The sequence below is a fragment of the Eutrigla gurnardus genome (genome assembly GCF_963514095.1).
Source record: "Eutrigla gurnardus genome assembly, chromosome: 15".
Classification (NCBI taxonomy): domain Eukaryota; kingdom Metazoa; phylum Chordata; class Actinopteri; order Perciformes; family Triglidae; genus Eutrigla; species Eutrigla gurnardus.
In genome coordinates this window covers 23,361,676-23,380,076 of record NC_139938.1, presented here as the reverse complement: position 1 = coordinate 23,380,076, position 18,401 = coordinate 23,361,676, and the positions used below count along the sequence as shown (strand labels likewise).

Sequence of the window (18,401 nt, the reverse complement as noted above, 5' to 3'; positions counted from 1 at the left end):
GTTATATACACAACATAAATTGTTTTTATTTCAGTAAAAAAAAAAATCAAGAGCTACTTTGGCAAATGTAATATCTTTCATCTTCACCTTCAATGCAAGATGAGAAAAACCTCAGTCATTACAAAAGAATAATTCTTAAAAATCTGGATTTGAACAATACACACCCGAAACAGCTAGTGGACACACCGATACGTAATATACACGTGCAGCAGAAGTAATGTGTCTGGCTGCAATAAACAAAAAAAATAGACAAAAGACAGCTTCTCAAATGTGTGAGTCATTGTATTGCAAATATAAAAGCATAAATAACAAAGAGCAGAAATATACACCTGTTATATATGTGCTAGGTCTGTGGAGCTCATGTGTAAATGATCCGTACGCTGTAAGCAAAAGAAGAAAAAAATAATAAAGCAAAAGTATAAATTATTGGCTTCTATAAATCAAAACCGGTAGCTGCACATTAATTCAGTCAGTGCAGCAGCAGACAGTAGATACACAGGACTTCATTAACTTGCATGATATAAATTGCCTATTCACAGTTTTGACAGTCTCTTCCTCTACCTTTTAGTTTTACGTTATTATTAATGTTAATATTTCAAAGCCAAGAATGTCACAATTATGTAAAATGAGCTTACATCTGAACGCACAAAATATAAGCATAAATGATTTGCTTAATAATCGTATGGCAATTAATATTATTTTGTGGTCTTTCTGTGTCTGCAAAGTCATTACAGCATTTTTTACTTTTCATAAAACATCTAAATGCAAGCATACATTTAGCAATAGCTGCATCTGAGCTACAGTATAGAAAATCTTTTCTCACAAAGCATACAGCACATAGTGGGCCCATAACAGAGTTAATACAGAGTTATATAAATAATACCTGTACTGTAACACGAGTGGATTAATGTGTCAAATATTGCTGCACAAGTTCCACCAGTTTGTGAACCCAATCCTCAAAATGTGTCTCTTCTCTTTTTCCCCTTAATGCTTTTGTCTTGCATGTACATCCAGGTGAGAAGCCTCATCAGTGCAGCATCTGCTGGCGCTCATTCTCCCTGAAGGATTACTTAATCAAACACATGGTGACACACACAGGGGTGCGGGCCTACCAGTGCAGCATCTGCAACAAGCGTTTCACCCAGAAGAGCTCTCTTAATGTCCACATGCGGCTGCACCGTGGAGAGAAGTCCTATGAGTGCTACATCTGCAAGAAGAAGTTCTCACACAAGACCCTGCTGGAGAGGCACATGGCCCTGCACAGCACAGGCAGCGCCATCATGGGGCTGTCGGGGAGCGCAGGTACCCCGGGCCCGGTCTCCATTCCCATGCCTATGGTTGTCCCTGAGCCTGGAGCCGGAGTGGTGGCCCTCGCCATGCCGGCGAGCGGCGGTGCTGGAGTAGGGGCTGGGGTTGGAACAGGAGTGGGTGTAGCCGCAGAAGCGAGCTGCCAAGAAGGGACCACCTACGTGTGCTCCGTCTGCCCTGCCAAGTTCGACCAAATGGAGCACTTCAATGACCACATGCGAATGCATGTCTCCGATGGATAAGTACTATTAGATAAACTTCTTTCAAAAAGAATGACAAAATAAAATGGCACTAGATTTTCCTTTTCTTATTTTGAGGTATGAAGAGTAATGAGTATAGACACTGGCACATTAAGTTTCCCAAAAAAAAATTATTATTTTTTTTTCTGTTATTCTAAAAGAAAAAAAAGATGGTGGCCTTAAGGCTTAGTAGTTTGATATTGATCTACTGGATGGATCCTAACTACAGGCCTCTAAATGTATGCTTTCCTAAAATATTGATTTATGTGTTGAACACTACCGAAAGGCCTACGAAAGAAACACATACACACAAACACACCTTAGGTGTAGACACGTCTGAATGAATATACTTGTGCAAATGTGTTTGAGCGTTTGTGTATTTGCATGTGTGTGTCTGTCTGTTCGTCCGTGTGTGTGTGTGTGTGTGTGTGTGTGTGTGTGTGTGTGTGTGTGTGTGTGTGTGTGTGTGTGTGTGTGTGTGTACATTGCCATGAAACATAAATCATGGTAGTTGTGAACCCATACTGACCAGTTTGGAAACTATAGATGTCCAAGCTTACTGTGGTATAATTTACAACAACAATAACAAAACAATCGTCTGGGGTTGGGCTACATATTCCCTCTAAAAAAAAAACTGATGGTCACAAGATTGCCTTCTTATGTAAAATAAAAAAGGAGAGTAATTTGACACTGGGTTTTATTTATTCCTATGGTATTAAGGGATTATAATGCAGCTGTTGTCAAGGTACCTATTTCAATCATTTTACTGAAATGTAACTTCCTGTCCGTGGTGACGGGGAGAAATATTTCTCATATGTTTTGTAATTGTTGTCCATGCATTTTGATGGTTAAGATTACGTTTACTAAATTGGGGTGTGTTGATGAGACAGTATTTGAGCAAAAATATGTTTCTTTTTTTCTGAAGTTCGGAGTTTAACTCATTTGCATACACTGCCACTAATATCCTAAAAGACTGTTAAGGCTAGTAGACCTCTTCCATTTCAAAACATGAGAAAAAAAGAAAGATTCTTTTGCTGATGGTGTCTTTAGCCTTTCACATTCACAGTTATGGCAGGCTGGCATATGTGACTAAACTCTCTCCTTCATGATTGCTGCTCCTCAACTTGCACCTGACTGTTATGTCAGATCTGATGATGTAGATCAAAATTGTCACTTTAACTATTGTTATTGATCAGCCTACATGGTTGAAATTTGATAATCTAATTATAATAGGGAGGGGGGGGGGGGGGGGAGGGGGGCTCGTTGTTGATTGGAACAGTGTTAAAGATCAATCGTAACTAAATGCCATCCTGATCCTAGAATTCCTGTACAACCTATTCATCACTATTGCAAAGCTATTTCAGCAAGTGAGAGCTAAATGCATTACTCTTTATGTGTTGGCTCTTCCTCGACAGCTCAAATGGCATGCAACGTTATGAAAGGAAATGCAGTCCCAAAGCAAAACAAGTAGCTCCATTGAAATCTCACAGTTTCGCGATATACCACAAGTTACAGATGGACTTTCTAGACAATAGTATACATTCCTGATTTTTCTAAAAACCAAGACACAGCATGTACAGAATAGATTTGGAAGCTAGTGTGCACAAGTTGTCATCCATGCATCACATTACGTAAGGCTCATTTCTGATATTTCAATTGTTTTTGTATTGCTTTTTAATGGAAATAGGACACACACACACACGCGCACACACACACACACACATACACACACACACGCGCGCACACACACGCAACTGCCTGCAACTACAATCTGAAGGATTTGTTCATTTATGTGAGCAAACACTTCGTAGTTGTATAGTTAAAAAGAATAACTAACAGCATGCAGCAGTCTTAAAAAGACACGCTGTAGATTAAAAAAACAAAAAAAAACAAAGTGCTACTTTGCACACTTTCTTAAAATGCCTGTGCTTAATATTTAATCATTTTCCTTAAATGAACTTCTATGATTTTCTTTTATTCAATTTCAAAGGAAAAAAAAACTTTTTTTTAAATCTTGATAAGTGGACTGCATTATTTTCTTGCATATATGTTGCACTGCTTAAACCAATAAGTGCACTACTGTTAACAGAGATATTATAGTTTTAGAAAAGAGGATTTTTTTTTTTAAATCTAACATTTGGTTGTAGAGTTCACATGTAATAGAATAGCTTTGTTTCAATTTATTCATTAAGTAATTCAGCGGTTCTTGGCTTTCGTTATCGCTTGCAGTTACCTACAGTATATTCTTGTGCCGTGTTAATGCAAGCATTTATTTTTTTTATTTAAATATGTACCATTACGTGTGCTCATCTATGTTTTAACCTTTTTGAATCCATTCTTTTACGGAGTCAGCTCCCTATAACAGTTCATCAATCAATTGCATTTCTTTAGAAACAGACAGAATTTCCCTATGAGAACATCCAAGCCAAACAACATTAACAGTGAAACAGTAATAACAAACACAACTCCCGTCCAACTCCGTTGGCGGAGGTAATGATAATAATAACTATCATTATATTATGAATAATAATAATAATAATACATTTATAATGTGTGTGTGTAACATAAATGAAATGTGTGTCCTAGAACAACTTTCTGTGGGTTTAAAGGTGTGGGGAGGTGATGGAATGCAGCTTCTTTGATATCTGTCTGTCAGTTGTACACAGTCGTGTCCCTTCCTTAGTGTTTGTATGTCTGTGAGTGTCTGTGTGGTATATAGCCTAATCAAACTGTTAATAAGTGGAATATCTGAACTGTAGGGCTTCCTTTGCAATATGCAGCGCAGGTACTGTGAGAAGCAGCTCTCCAAACCGTTTGGGCTAATAAGGCACCGGCAACATTTGATCTGAGATTTGAAAAAAAAAAAGCCGAGGTCAAGTACTGTTGTACTTCATCGTGCCCACTTGGAGAAGTTCTATCCAGGGGTTTTGGAAATTTTATATAATTGCTACTAGATTTCTGATCCCTGTGGAGTTAGCTGAAGTGAAGTCAAGTGATGAGACCTGGAATGATTCTGTATTCTGGTTTCGCCTCAGCTAAAAAAAAAGAAAAAGCGTGAGCTTGGTCCTCAGTGATAGTAGCACGTTGTTTAACATTTGATTGGGCCCCCGTCTCCGATGGTGTGCATATGCGCCTAAATCGTATGGTTCCTGTTTGTAGCTGTTGTTGCCAGGATGGCAATATTGCTGCATGCTAGTGCTATATTTGTCTCTACACAGCACGTGGAGGGTAATCTCATGCCTTAACAGACAATGCACTAAATAGAATATGTTAGCAACTGCCGAGATCTCTTTCCAACAGTACTGCCACATGTTTGGCACACAGCTCATGATGTTGGTGTCGTCGTCTGTTCAGTACCAAGTTAAACACTGCCAAACTAACATCGTCGTCACTTCTTTGAAAGCAGAGGCAGAGATATGAATTGAATTGTTTCCGTGTAATGTATGTATTCAGTAATCTAGCATTCCTTCATGGCACCTAAATTTTTTACATATTTTGTGTAAACACATATATCAAATGCACTATTGCCTGTAGCTAGATAAGTACAACCAGCTTTGTGGTATCATTGGTCTAAATAGTAGGTTAAGTAGCTCGATGTTGGTTTTTGAACTATTTGATTTCAGAAATACACTTTCGATTGTTTCTCTATCTTCTTCTTTTTTTTTCTTCTTCTTCTTCTTTTTTTTGGAATTGCAAAAGTAGCCAATCTCAACGTTATCCGGATGAGGGCTAATAACTCGTCCCTTCGTCAGTTGACTTCTTGTATCATAAGGTGTTTGATAGCAGACCAGGCGTGGAAGGGGAAGAACCTTCTCTCCAGTGTGTCATAACGTGCTATAGCATATCCAGGCTCCCCCTCCTCCCCTGTTGCATTAGCATCACACGCTCGTCACTGTCCATAGTTATATATTCCTTATACTGCTTCAGCTACTCGTGGTGGTGCTTAATTCTCTTTTCTCAGTGTTGCTAAAAAAAAAGTTGGTTGAAAGTTGTTGAGAAGCTGCAGCATTATCCAGAAAATAAGTCCTTATCTCTCAATCGTGCTTCTTCTAGTTGTTAGTTTGAAAAAAAGAAAAAAAAAGTCTAGACTTTTTTATGTTTGCAAAGTGTTCGCATATTTTCCAGAACAAAACATATTGAAAAGTAGATACTAGCCTTGAGCCTGCAGCTGTTTGTATTGTGTTTCAAATATATTACTGTTCATGTTTTGTTTATCTAGCGTAGAGACACAGGGTCTACAGTACATCGTTGTCCTTCTTGCAGTATGTTTAATTCATCGTTATACTTCTTAATTTCAGACTTCCTCCTGCCTCTCCTTTTTTATGGTGATCATAGTGGTGTTGTTTATATACATGCATAGCTTCACGCAACTGGATTTAAGGATAGTCAGTTAATGAGTCATATTTCACAGTGTACAATATATATACGCTTATAAGCTTTGCGTTGAGATGAAAACAAGGAAATGGAAGATAGTGATGGTGAGGGGTCGCGTTGAGTAAGGAACGGGTTAGTTTTATTCTGATAAGCATGCGTCTGTCTTCCTGTTCGTCTTTCAGTCCGTCTCCATGCATTTTTCAGTCGGAATGTTTTTTTTAAGGTTGAATAAAGTCACAAAGTGAAGAGTAGATTACAGAAAAACACACGAAAGCATCCAGATAATACATAACTGCATAACTTTTCTTTTGGGCCTTCTACAATACACATAAGAGTGAAATAGATAACTTCTTACAAATATACTATATATATTTAAGTATCACCATCTCCACACAGATGAAGAGTACATTTTCAGATAGTTTGATAAAGACATACTTGCAGCTAGAGTATACAGTACCTTGTGGGATATAGGAGATATGCCTATCAAGTGCCTATCAGTACATACAGCAACTATACAGAATATTCATAGTTTTTCTCTCCTACATTGCACAGATACAGTATATACACAATGGTCTATAAAAAATACTATTTATACTATTACTGCTAAGACCTGGTGGTTGTGAGTACATCCTAAGAGAACCCTTTAAAATACCTGAAATGCTCTATTCATATACAGTAAAAAGCTACATCTGCAAGTTTTATTTTTTATCATACATTTATACAGTTTGGAGGATTCAAAGATATAAAAATGCAATCACGTTTTCGTGTTTTAAATGAAATATACAAGTAGGTTTAGTGCGTTCAGATGGTACCCGACACATATATATGTAATTGTAGAATTGAATGACTTTTTTTTTTTTTTTTTTTCACGTTGCTCGCTCTCTAATTGCTGTTTGGCATTTTACGCTGTTTTAGTTTCAGTTTTTGCCATTTGCAAACAAGCCATATACTGTACTGTATGTTTGTGGAGGGGGGGGAAGGGCAGTGGCACTTTGTGAACAGCAGAGGGAGCCACACAGACTGGGTGAGGTGAAGTTAACACTGCCTGCAACAGTGAACAAAAATCCAAGTGGAATGTTTGGATTTTTGTTTTATTCTTGCGATTTTTCAGATTATAATAGCATCCATAAGTATGGCAGTAGTTCCCTCCACTGGCACGTTGTGCCCTTTGACCCCAATAACAGGCTCTTCCGCATGCAAGCCGATGCCCGGTTTCTCCACAACGATTGTTAAAGTTTTATCTTATGTGACAGCCTTGTTGTTTACGTGCAGCTTGAAATCTGTAAAGGGCGAGCAACGAGCAGCGTGAAAAAAAAGGAAAAAAGAACCCGGTCGTTTAGATATTTATAACCACTACAGTACTTGGAGGCAAAATGAGATTACAAATTGAAAGTTTTGGCAACAGAGTACACACACGCGCGGTTGGTTTAACAACAATGGGAAAAACTAAAAGAAAATATCGTCGAATAAAAGGCCTAAATCAAGTTTCAGGACTGAGTGGCTGCGAGATAAAAGGTGTTGGGATGGCTTATTATTCGGTCCCCTGTGGACTAATTAGTTTTCTCTGTAACCTTCTCCAGCCTACTTACTGTGCCAAATTCAGGAGAGGGAAGGAAAACAATCATACCACTATTGTCAAATCTGATGTGAGAACAGACAAAAATGAAAAATTTCAATCTTGATCACTTTTTAACATAAATGTAATATATTCTAACAAAACACGCATCAAACCAAAAGCAAGTGATTGCCTTTATTTTGAATCTTTAAATCCTCCGCAATGCATAGTTTTCAAGGTAAAAGGAGAAAACAGCTATGAGTAACAAATGCAAACTTTGATGGCTTAGCATCGCAGACATGTAATGTCAAAACGAAGCATTAATAACGATGACAATATAGGTGATACAGCTAGTCCCTGACATCCAGCCGTCACACTATGACGCACACAGACAGCATCTGTTCACATTTTACCGTCAAATCATCCGGATTTGTTTTTTTGAGCTTTACACACAAACGGTGCAGCAGCTGTTCTGATTTTTAAAGTACGCCACAGCTGAGCTAAGCTATAACCACATCTACATTAAAATCGCTATGACGCTCTCTTCGAACATGCAGTTATTACACTACCCTGGTGAGGTCATCATCAGGTAACTACATCCGTCAGTCCAAATGAAGCATGCAGTCCTGTCTACACAGCTTCTTCTTTCTGTTTTTGGCCTGTAGGGAGTACATTGTTTTTGACGGAGCACAAGCTATATTTTGAGTGTCCCTCGTTAACAGGCTTTCTGTATCTTTTTTTTTTTTTTTTTTAATCAAAATGATGAGGAGACTTTGGGCATGATTTAGCCTCTGAAGTCTAAACATCGAGCCTCTTTGTGTTCTCACTTGCTGCAGTCTTTGTTGGCTTCGTCCTCCGGCTCGACGAGACGATTCGTGTTTTTTTAAGTGTTTTAACTAAAGAAAACATGCATTCCTATTCAAGTCCAGAACATTCCAACTCCTAGTCTGGCATTCATTTACCACACTAAACCCAACCTAACATTGAGGAGGATTTCCAGCACTTCATGTTTTTTTAGATCTGTCGGCTATTGGGTCAGGTAGTAGCAAACATTGCCCATTACATCAACGTTTAGTCAAATGTATATTTCCCTCAAGTAAAAAAAAAAAAAAAAAAATCTCTTCTCACTATTAATTCAAGTTTCTTAAGCTCATAAGCTCCGAGCACAGCTTATGCCTGTGTGGCCGGTTCTATAGACAACATGCACTATGCTATCGCTCTCTTCCTCTGTGTACGTCTCTCGTTCAAAGCGCAGAGACATAAAACACACAGAGATTTTTGTCACTGTCTCAGCCAGCAAGTAGTCTGCCGTAATGGACGTGCAGACTTGCATGAAAACATTTGAGCACTGTAATGTACCTAAAGGAGGCCGCTGGTGGTCATTTGTAAAGCGGGGCCATGCTAATCATTAAGTCAAATGAAAGAAGAAAAAAAAAACTGTACTAGACAATGTTTGTTTTCAAAAACCAAAGAAGGGTTAAGATAATTTAAGTTGTGTGGAGAAACTAACATTTCTTTCTGTGTGTGTGGGGTTCCTATACCATCGGGTTAGATCGTCTTTGTTCGTGTTTCTTCTCATCGCCGGGTGTGAAAACGCATCTGTGTGTGTTTTTGTCACTTGATTGGTTGTTTATAGTTTTGTGGTTGTGTTTATTTGCCTATTGTAGACCAAACTAGATTTGTTTTTCTTTTTTTATAAGTAATGCAACAAAACATAAAAATGAATCTGACACAGTAGCTGTGATGTAAAGTATCGCATGTTAAAACATGTATAAGATTGTAAGTGTTGCATCGTTCCTCAGACAAAACATAGTAATCATCGGTTCTGTCTTCTATACACACATTTAGCACATCAGCGTAGACCTGTTCACCTTCACATTGGACTTTATCAAAATAGTTTTGTGATAGCAGTTTTAATTCATGTCTAATATGTCATGGCTGTCCCGAAAATACTAATCTGACATCGTGACTTTGAGTACTTTTAGCCATTTATACTTGAGATGGACCAAGATGTTAAGTTTGCACATATTTGTAGGTTGTTTATTAAGCCAAATAAAGAAAAGGAAAGGAAAGAGAATAATGACGCCATCAGTTTCAGCAATTCAAGTAAAATCAAGCTGAGGTGTTCGTGATCTCTGAGCAATTATTACTTTTATGTTCACTGGAGGGAAAAAAGCATCAGAGCCAGCCATCAATACAGGATGAAAATAAATTAAACAAAAACAACAAACTAACACAAATTTAAATACACAACGTGGTCCAAATATTTATGAAAGTGATTACATATATTTTTGTAAGGACAACACATCATCTGTGAGCAGAATGTAAACCATTTGGCTAAATTTGAGGATATTTTATTACTGTAAGGTCTATTTCAAGGTGAATCTGCTGTACATTTTTCAGCCTGTGTGTTCAATATAGGAAATGTAATAACTGTAATTCGGGCGATGTTTTTTTTTTTTTTTTTTTAACACCTGGGGCAAAGACAGAATTTTTCAAACATTGGCATTACAAATCAGAAACAACAAAGCAGCTTAGGTTATTTAAATGTTTTTTTCATCTGGCTTTCAGGCTTTTTGCTGCCATATCTTGTATGTAGTTGCTTTTTGTAAACATGCACTTGAGTTGAACTATGAGATGTGCTTATAAATATGTGTATATTTTGTTAGGCTTTCTTTTGCCTAAGTTAGCTTGATATTTTATTATTTCCCTAAAAAAACAAAAAATACTTCTCCTTTATAGTTATGAACTTGGCAGAAGTGGAGCTGTTGTAGTAAAGGTAGTTAACATCACAACTAAGCAACCCTGAAATATATGCTGCAGTTATGTGTTTTCAGTTTGTTTGTTTTTTTGATAATTTATGCTCCAAGTTGGTTTGTATTTTATTATTATTGTTATGAAACAAGCTTGTTTGAAATGTATTGACTGCTGTTTTGAAAGAGGGGATAAAGTTTGTTTGTTTTTTAATGTATGTGCAAGGACGTTTTTATAATATGATTTGTCAAACACTGGACTGGAGTGAGTTTTCCAACATTTCCAAGTTGAGAGATGTATTTGACAGACATAACTGCACAGACAACACCCGTTAGCACAGACGTGAGCTGACAGACAAGCACATCCTCCCAGCTGTACAGGGGAGGGTGACTAATAATGGCCGCCATCCTCCCGTTCAAAATAGGAGTCGTTTAGATGTAAGAAGTTATGACATTTCCTTTGTGCTGGTTAATTGCATTCATTGGGTGATGGGTTATATATTATAGGAAATATTTATTAGGTTTTCCTTCCAAATTGCTGCATGGCATCTACTGGTGACAGATTTTTTTTTTCTTTCTGAAAAATAAAAGAGAGTGCTCTCTTCTATTACCTAATAATATTCATAAAAATCATAAAGGGATACCACTTGACAGCTTTGTAATTATCAGAATCACCTGGTATGTTCTTGCAGATATGAGTCTCATTAACCCGACCGCCACTTCTCAAACCAGAAAAGAGATTTGCACTAGACTTATTTTGGTCTTCTTCTATCAAAAGCAATATAATTCACTCAACACACATTGAACCATAGTTGTCGCCCATGCTGAGTAAATGCTAGTATTTGACTACGTTTTTGTTGTTTTGTTTTTATTCAGAGGTACAGAAATCAGTGTCTTTTTAAAATGCACTTCCACATATTGTTGTTCGTAGAAGTTTTTCTTCTTTTTTTTTTAAACCTGGCAGTACCCCCCCGAGTATTATTGTCCAGATTTGAGGGGCATTAAAACTTGTTGTTTCCTCCTGTGATTGTTTTGGACAAATCAAGCAGCTTTGAAAGTGAGAGACGGCGTGTGTGAGGGAAGGAATCATTTCCCGTGAGTCAAACTTCCATTGTTTCATTCACACAGATCCATTTGAAGCTAAACACGAAATACCAAAAGTTAAACCCAGCTGTAAACTCTCGTGCACACCATTCTCTTAAACGAAGAAAAAAACAAAACGCTCATCTTCTCCGCATATTTGGTCACTTTGAGTGTTTTCTTTTATACTGGGATGATACAAAAAATGCTTTAAAGTGAAATAATCATACTTATTAGAGGGGGGGGGGGGGATTCCAAATGCACCTTTTTTATCGTATAAACACAGCGTCATTGGCTACGTACCTAGAGAATCTGTGTCCACCAAAATGTACCATACGTCATCTTTGTTCTGACGAGGTCACTCGACGGCGGTAAATTATCGACCTTCACGTCATTTATTCCGTTGGTGGATAAGTGTAAGATTTTTTGAAATTATTCGCAAACAGCAAAACTTCACCATTTTTATCTGGATGTAGTAGCTTTTCCTGTTTTTCACCGCTTTGTGGCGTTGTTGAAAGATGTTGCGGTTTGTCTAAATATGTTGCGTGTTAGAGGAAGCATAAGTATGTGCCTTCTTGTAATCTCCTTGGTGAGCTTGTTATTATTGAGAAAGCTGAAGCCAGCCAATTGTGTTTGCACTAAAACCAAATTGCTTTTGTGATGTAGACTATTTAAGCAAGCTTGTTGCGTCACTTTAACCGTACAGTATGCATGAGGGTGAAATTGGTAAGTCTAGGGCTAGAGCTCTCATCTGTTGACCTGTAAACCAGTGCAGCTTAGAGGATCTTGTGAATATATCTTGGCTTAGTTTTGCATTCAGTTTTCAATTCCATCTCCTTACTCATCAAGTTTGTCACAGTTTCAATATTTAAAAAAAAAATGTTTCAAAAAAAAATTGCAAATAACACATACCATGAATACAATACAGCTTTTACTTTCACATGCCACAGTTAGAGAGTTACACAACTGCAGTAGAGATATGAATTTCTCTGAATCCATGGGAATGCATGAGTATACGAGGTCGCCTCAAGACTATTGGTCAAATTAATTTAGGTTGTTTTTGAAAACTTGTATTTATTACATATTTTGTCGACATCTAAGAAAGACCTACATGCTTTGAGTCTTACAAATGCACCTTATTCATGTCGGTCCATGTGGGGGGAAAAAAGAAAAAAAAGGCTGGCAATGTAATATCTCTGATTTAGCACCTTACTACACAGCATGTTTTCACGTTATGCCAGTTTAGCTATTCTTCCATATGTATGATTTGAAAAATAAATCTCATATTTTGTGAAATTGTTTCATGGGATGTGCCAAAGTTTGGAGGCGATCTCCCAAGTGTTTATGCTTATCATTTTATTTTCCTCCTCCTTCAGTTATAGCAATGGTATGTCAAAACTTTCCTATAACAGTGTGTGGAATCAATTTATCTCAGCAAACAGTATCATTACTTGCCATTTTACAATAAGCCCTGTATTTCACATATATTTACCAGTGATGTGTATTTGTTATTATAAAGAAAATAGCCGTAAAAGCTTCATTATGTTACATAATATTGTGACTTTTTTCGAAAAACTGTGAAGACTTATCTTGCATATACTTTATACAGAAGTATTAAGCCTTAATACAAAAGACTAAAAAAAGTGTGGAAGAATAAACTGATTGTTGCTAAGTAAGGATGATTTTTGTAAATGTTACCAGCACTTTTTTTGTAATTTTCACTCTCTGAGGTATTGTACAAGTTCAAGCTGTTTGTGAAGTTTGATTATGAAGGAATAAAAACTAGTACTTTCCTGTACTTCACAGAAAGTCTTGTTGCCGTTTTATTTTTCTGTCGTTTTTCCCGGCTGTTGTAAACAAAGGTTTCGTCTCTAACGGGGAAAAAGTTTCATTGATTGGCGGACGGATGGATGTTATTCTTGAAGTCAGTACAGTCAAATAAAAGAGCTCCATTAGCACATAAAAAAGGAGGCCCACAGATAATATTAGCCTGCTGGTGTGTTGATTCCAAATACAGTTGGAAGTGACAACAACAGGCTGGATCTTATCCCAGAATGCATTGGGCAGAAGGCGGGAAACACCCTGGACAAGCTGCCAGTCCCATTACAAACCTAACAATGACTAATAAACAATCACAGTCACACTTCACTTCACACCTACGGGTAATCCAATAGTGCGGTCCGCTTCCATCTCCAGTGTTTGGAGTGTGGGAGGAAACCGATGCGGTCGACTTGCAAACGCTGCACAGGAAAGATTGTGAGTGGCCTGCGTGACCCTCCGAGCTGCTGCAGCACACTCAGCAACAGCCCATTCATGGTTTTCACACTCTGCATGTGGACCGGCTCTTATCGCCCAGAAAGCAGTCAACATAGCGTTCACTGATATGCAGATTGGGAGTGTGCTGCGAGATTCAATCAACCACCGAGTGTTTTACTACTGTTCTGACCACCAATGTGACAAAAAAAGATAAAAGAGAATGCTCTTAAATTCATTATGTTTAAAGTGAATTTCTGATAATAACCACCTTAAACAGTGGTTTCTGATTAAGGATCATAAATATCCTTCAGTGTTGGTAAGACTGAATGCTCACTATAGTACATTTTTAACATTAAATTGTTTGATGTCACAAACAGCTCCTCATACTAAGTTATCTGGTAAAACCTTCAGAACAAAGAGCGGGGACAGGAAACGGATAAAGATGTATTGTATTCTAGTACGAGATTCCAATTGTGTTGAAATATTTATTTGGTGTAATAAATTATACATGTTTATGAATTCAGAATTGGCTTGTCTGAGGAAAAAATATGGATTTTTTATTTGTACTGCGTACTATTTTTCTTAGCTTCCTACTATGGTTAAAACCACGCTGTCAACATCAATGAAAAATAGAGCGGCAGCCTAATTAACAATGGTCTGTGAGTCAAATATAATAGCTATTAATAACACATATTTTGTTGTAAATTAAACTTAATCATAGTGTTTGTACCTGGTAATTAATTTGGGCCATACTGGTATAAAAAAAGGACTTGGACTATTGCCTGAAACATTAATCAGCAGGTTTAATGTTTGAGGTTATTAGCTGCTTTGTGCCTACATTAATAATCACTGTGTATAATATTAACTAACGCAATACACCAAAATCACCCTGAAATATGTCAAAATAGTACTTGCAGTATTACGTGTACTGTGTGTACTACTACGTCCACCCTCTTACATTTGAGACACGCTGCCGCCTAATACTTTCACAATGTGCTGATAATCGATTAATCAGCTGCAGGCACTCCTTGAGAAACACGAGGAGCTGCAGGAAGTACGGAAAGGCGGGAGGTTCAATTGTGGGCCACCAGCGCCCCCTGCCGTCGGTGTGGAATGTCTTCAGGCATGTGTTGCACCTCGACACTTCCGCCTGTGTGGCGTCGCCCTAAAAAGGTTTCAGCATCGGTGAGTCCCCTTCCCTTCGAAGGTGCAAGTTTGCTTTTATTTAGTAGTTTTCTGTCATTGGGTTATAAACGCAGCAGCAGGGAGTCGGCCTCGTTAAACAGTCACTGTAATCAGTGCTATCTCACCCACGCAGTGTAATCAGATTTGTACCGACACGTCTGAAGTCAGCTGAGGACACAGCTGAAGCTCATTCAAGCAAGATGTTTGCATAATGCAGCAATTTATTTCCATCAGTGGCTTCTGTCGGTAGAGATCATCACAGCATCTCGACGCATTGTAGATATTCTGCACTACAGGTGCATTTTAATAGTTTAGGCCCACCTTTAACCTACGCGTCGCTGGGCAATATTCAGTCACATTCAGATGTGTAATCAGTATGATGCACAAGCTTTTATAGGTTGTTCCTACATGCCATTAAAATATAAATCTAATAAGTCTCAAGGTGAGTCTACGCTGGAACTGCCCTCGTGAAAGTAATCAAGATGTTACGGGAAAGGCATCATCAAAACACCGAAATCTCATTAGGTCTGTAACTTTTATCACCACCAAATTAACGAGCATAAAATGCACTGTCTGGTGATGACTATCAAGAGCCCGTTGAGCCCTTTTCAAACAGAGGCAGTGCTTATGTGCTCCACGCTACAATCCCAGTAGTGACCACGGTCAGACCAGGAAGGCTCAGGAAGAGATAAGCGCGAGTAAATATAGCAGTTGGGTGTAATCCACTTCGTGCATTTCATTATCCAGTGAGTGCTCGTCTCATGCAGTAGACAGTGGAGGAGACAGTCGACATCAAAAGTTTAGTTTGTTCCCAAGAATACATTTATTCAAGTTGGGACCATACAAACCTAGTGAATGACGGGAGGAGGAGGTATCAGATTTCTTTAACAGGAATGACATTGGTAAAGAGGATGTGGAACGTTTAAAATCAAAGAGATGCACAACGTACAGCCATCGCCCACAGCTAAGGGTGAGACACTATAGTTTGTTCCCATAAATAAGGCAGAATGCAGAGTCCATAAAAATGGAGAGTTATTACATTTAGCCAAATTGGACAGTGATGTGACAATGACTAATTTACATGACTTTCTTCAGCTCATCGTACAACACCAGCACGAAGGCGCCGCCCATGCCTCTGAGCACGTTGGACCAGGCTCCCTTGAAGAAAGCCTTGCCACCCTCATCCCGGGCGATCTTACGCCAGCAGTCAATGGTCCCGGTGTACATGATGTCAGCTGAGGAAGGCAAGAAAAGAGCAGCAGTTAAAACAATGCAGGTAATAGTAAACATAAAGGCAAGGCATTAAAAAAAATGATGCAAGGGCATCAATTAATACAAATAAACTCACCTCCTTTGCGACCGGACTGCATCATCATACGTCTACGGACAGTGTCGAAGGGGTATGAAGTCAGCCCAGCAACAGCGGTCACACTCTGTGCAATCATCCAGCTCACCAATATACTGGCGTTCTTTGAGTCGGGAAGCATACCTGTAAACAAAGAGGGGTAAAGATTACAGCTCTAGAAGATTAACCACTAAGCAGGGCTGAAAAGATACCAATGTAATATCGACGTACCCTTAGCTGTGTCATAGATGCCGAAATATGCAGCCCTGTAGATGATGATGCCCTGCACAGACACATTGAAGCCCTGGTACAGACCCTTCAGGCCATCAGACTTAAAGATTTTAGCCAGGCAGTCGCCCAGACCACTGAACTCTCTTCCGGCTCCAGGCTTTCCCACATCAGCAGCCAGACGGGTACGGGCGAAGTCGAGGGGGTACACGAAGCAGAGGGACGTGGCTCCGGCAGCACCACCAGAGGCCAGGTTACCGGCGAAGTACCTCCAGAACTGGGTGCGCTTGTCAACGCCATCAAGGAAGATCTTCTTGTACTTGTCCTTGAAGGCGAAGTTGAGGGCCTGGGTGGGGAAATATCTGATGACATTGGCAAGGTTACCTCTCCAGAAGGAAAGGAATCCCTGCTCCTTGGGGATACGGGTTACGCAGTCCATGATGCCCTTGTACTGCATATCCGCGGTGATCTGCTTACTGGCATGCTGGACCTGCAATAATTAAAAAGAAACGACAGTTAGACTTACATGGGTCAATCACAAGGCCTCCTCATTGTGACCTTGGTGCATGTTAAACCTGTGAACAGGTGCTTCAAAGTCTGCAAAGTGACAGCAGTGCTGATTAGCAATCGAGTTACAGCTGTAATATAGTAGCACTACTATGCGCTTTTACTACTAAACCTAATTGTTTAATTAGATAGGATAAAAAAACACATATTTTTGGGAGGTAGAGGATCAGTAAAAGGGAGGTTTGGGAACAATGTCGCAGTGCAGGTTAGACAGAAAAGGATGTAATACTCGTTGACCCGGCTGTGAATGACTGCCGCCGGGGCCTTGGTGCAGCCGTGCCGCTAAACGCTAGCTAACGTCAGCGGTACGTTAGCCTCCGGAAACATCCCGTTGTCAATTAAAAGCTAAAATATAATCCACAAGCTGCCCAGTATTACATATTGGTGTTGTAATCAAATAAGAGGTGCTGGCGTGTGTTTGTACAAAATGTCCCGATATCAGTACAAGCGTTTGTCCTTTGTTAGCTAGCGTTGTGCCGGCTAAGGTTAACGGAAGAAGCTAACGCTAGCAGCCAGGCTCGTGTAGGTCATTTCCCCATCCAATGATGACCTTAAATCCTTTAACCCACCACTACCGGTAAAACTTTAATTAAGTCTGCGTTATTACATGCTAGTAAGCTATGCACGACTGCTAGCCTGCGGATACGTTATAACGGGAGTTACGTGCCTAACTTCTAGCAAGATCACACAAGCTAGCCGGCTAACGTTGGAAAACGGTTACCTGAAGGAGAAGCTTCACTCTCTCGATCGGGGCAACGGCTGTTTTAGAGATGGCTGCCGAGATGCCGCCGGCCAGGAAGTCCTTGGCGAACGACATCGCTGTCTCGTTCATAGACATGGTTGGATGTTCTTGAGTTGCCTTTCAGATAAACCAGTAAACTCGATATACCCCCACTGCCCTCTACTGCTGATGGCCTACACCGACGAAATGGCCGATTGTGTAGCGCCGTCGCGGATTTATATAACACGATGGGTCGCGAGATAACGCGAGATAACGCGAGAACTGTGATTTTTCAGGCTATTGGCCAAACGTTCGGCGTCACGCGCCTCCCCGCCAATTACACTGCGCGGAGACGGCGGTGACGTCACCCTGCGTATCTTTCTGTGCACCAGGCGAGTAAATCCCAATATCGCAAAATGCACGTGAAGTAACTAAATTTAGACGGAAACCGAACGAGTTACCGTGTGTACTCTTGGCATGAGTTCTTATTTGGCTTCTTGCGCAGCGTCACGCCCACAGACCAATGACGACAGCGGCTCGTGACATATTTGTGCTCCTAATGCGGAAGCAAAGTCACAGGGTCGCAGGCCCTAGGAGCTCTCAAGGACTTCCCAGAGGCGTTTATTCGCCACAGTTACTATAACAACCTCACTAATATCACACAACTCTCAGCTAATGTGACCCACGTTAGAAACTATGTAACACGGTTGCTTTTCAGCGAGGTGCATTAGTATTTATTACATAACCCAGCCTGTTACATATTAGAATAACATTAACGTGACCTGTAAAC

The 18,401-nt window shown here is 39.5% G+C and overlaps 2 protein-coding genes across 2 annotated transcripts in view; one reads left to right on the top strand and one right to left on the bottom strand.

The window, feature by feature from the left end:
* Nucleotides 1-13,118, top strand: part of zbtb20 (zinc finger and BTB domain containing 20) — a 32,486-nt gene extending 19,368 nt beyond the window's left edge. Inside the window, exon 4 of the mRNA XM_084028920.1 lies at nucleotides 1,015-13,118. Within this exon, the coding sequence (XP_083885046.1) occupies nucleotides 1,015-1,550 (536 nt within the window). The 3' untranslated portion in view covers nucleotides 1,551-13,118. The remainder of the gene's footprint in view (nucleotides 1-1,014) is intronic.
* A 2,431-nt stretch (nucleotides 13,119-15,549) lies between these two features.
* Nucleotides 15,550-17,822, bottom strand: LOC311025804 (ADP/ATP translocase 2). The gene is made up of 4 exons (XM_084028921.1): nucleotides 17,612-17,822; nucleotides 16,327-16,813; nucleotides 16,099-16,239; nucleotides 15,550-15,985 (listed from the first exon to the last, which is right to left on the bottom strand). Exons 1-4 carry the CDS (start codon nucleotides 17,726-17,728, stop codon nucleotides 15,828-15,830), a joined length of 903 nt encoding a protein of 300 aa, XP_083885047.1. The 5' UTR covers nucleotides 17,729-17,822; the 3' UTR covers nucleotides 15,550-15,827.
* Nucleotides 17,823-18,401: the final 579 nt, after the last annotated feature.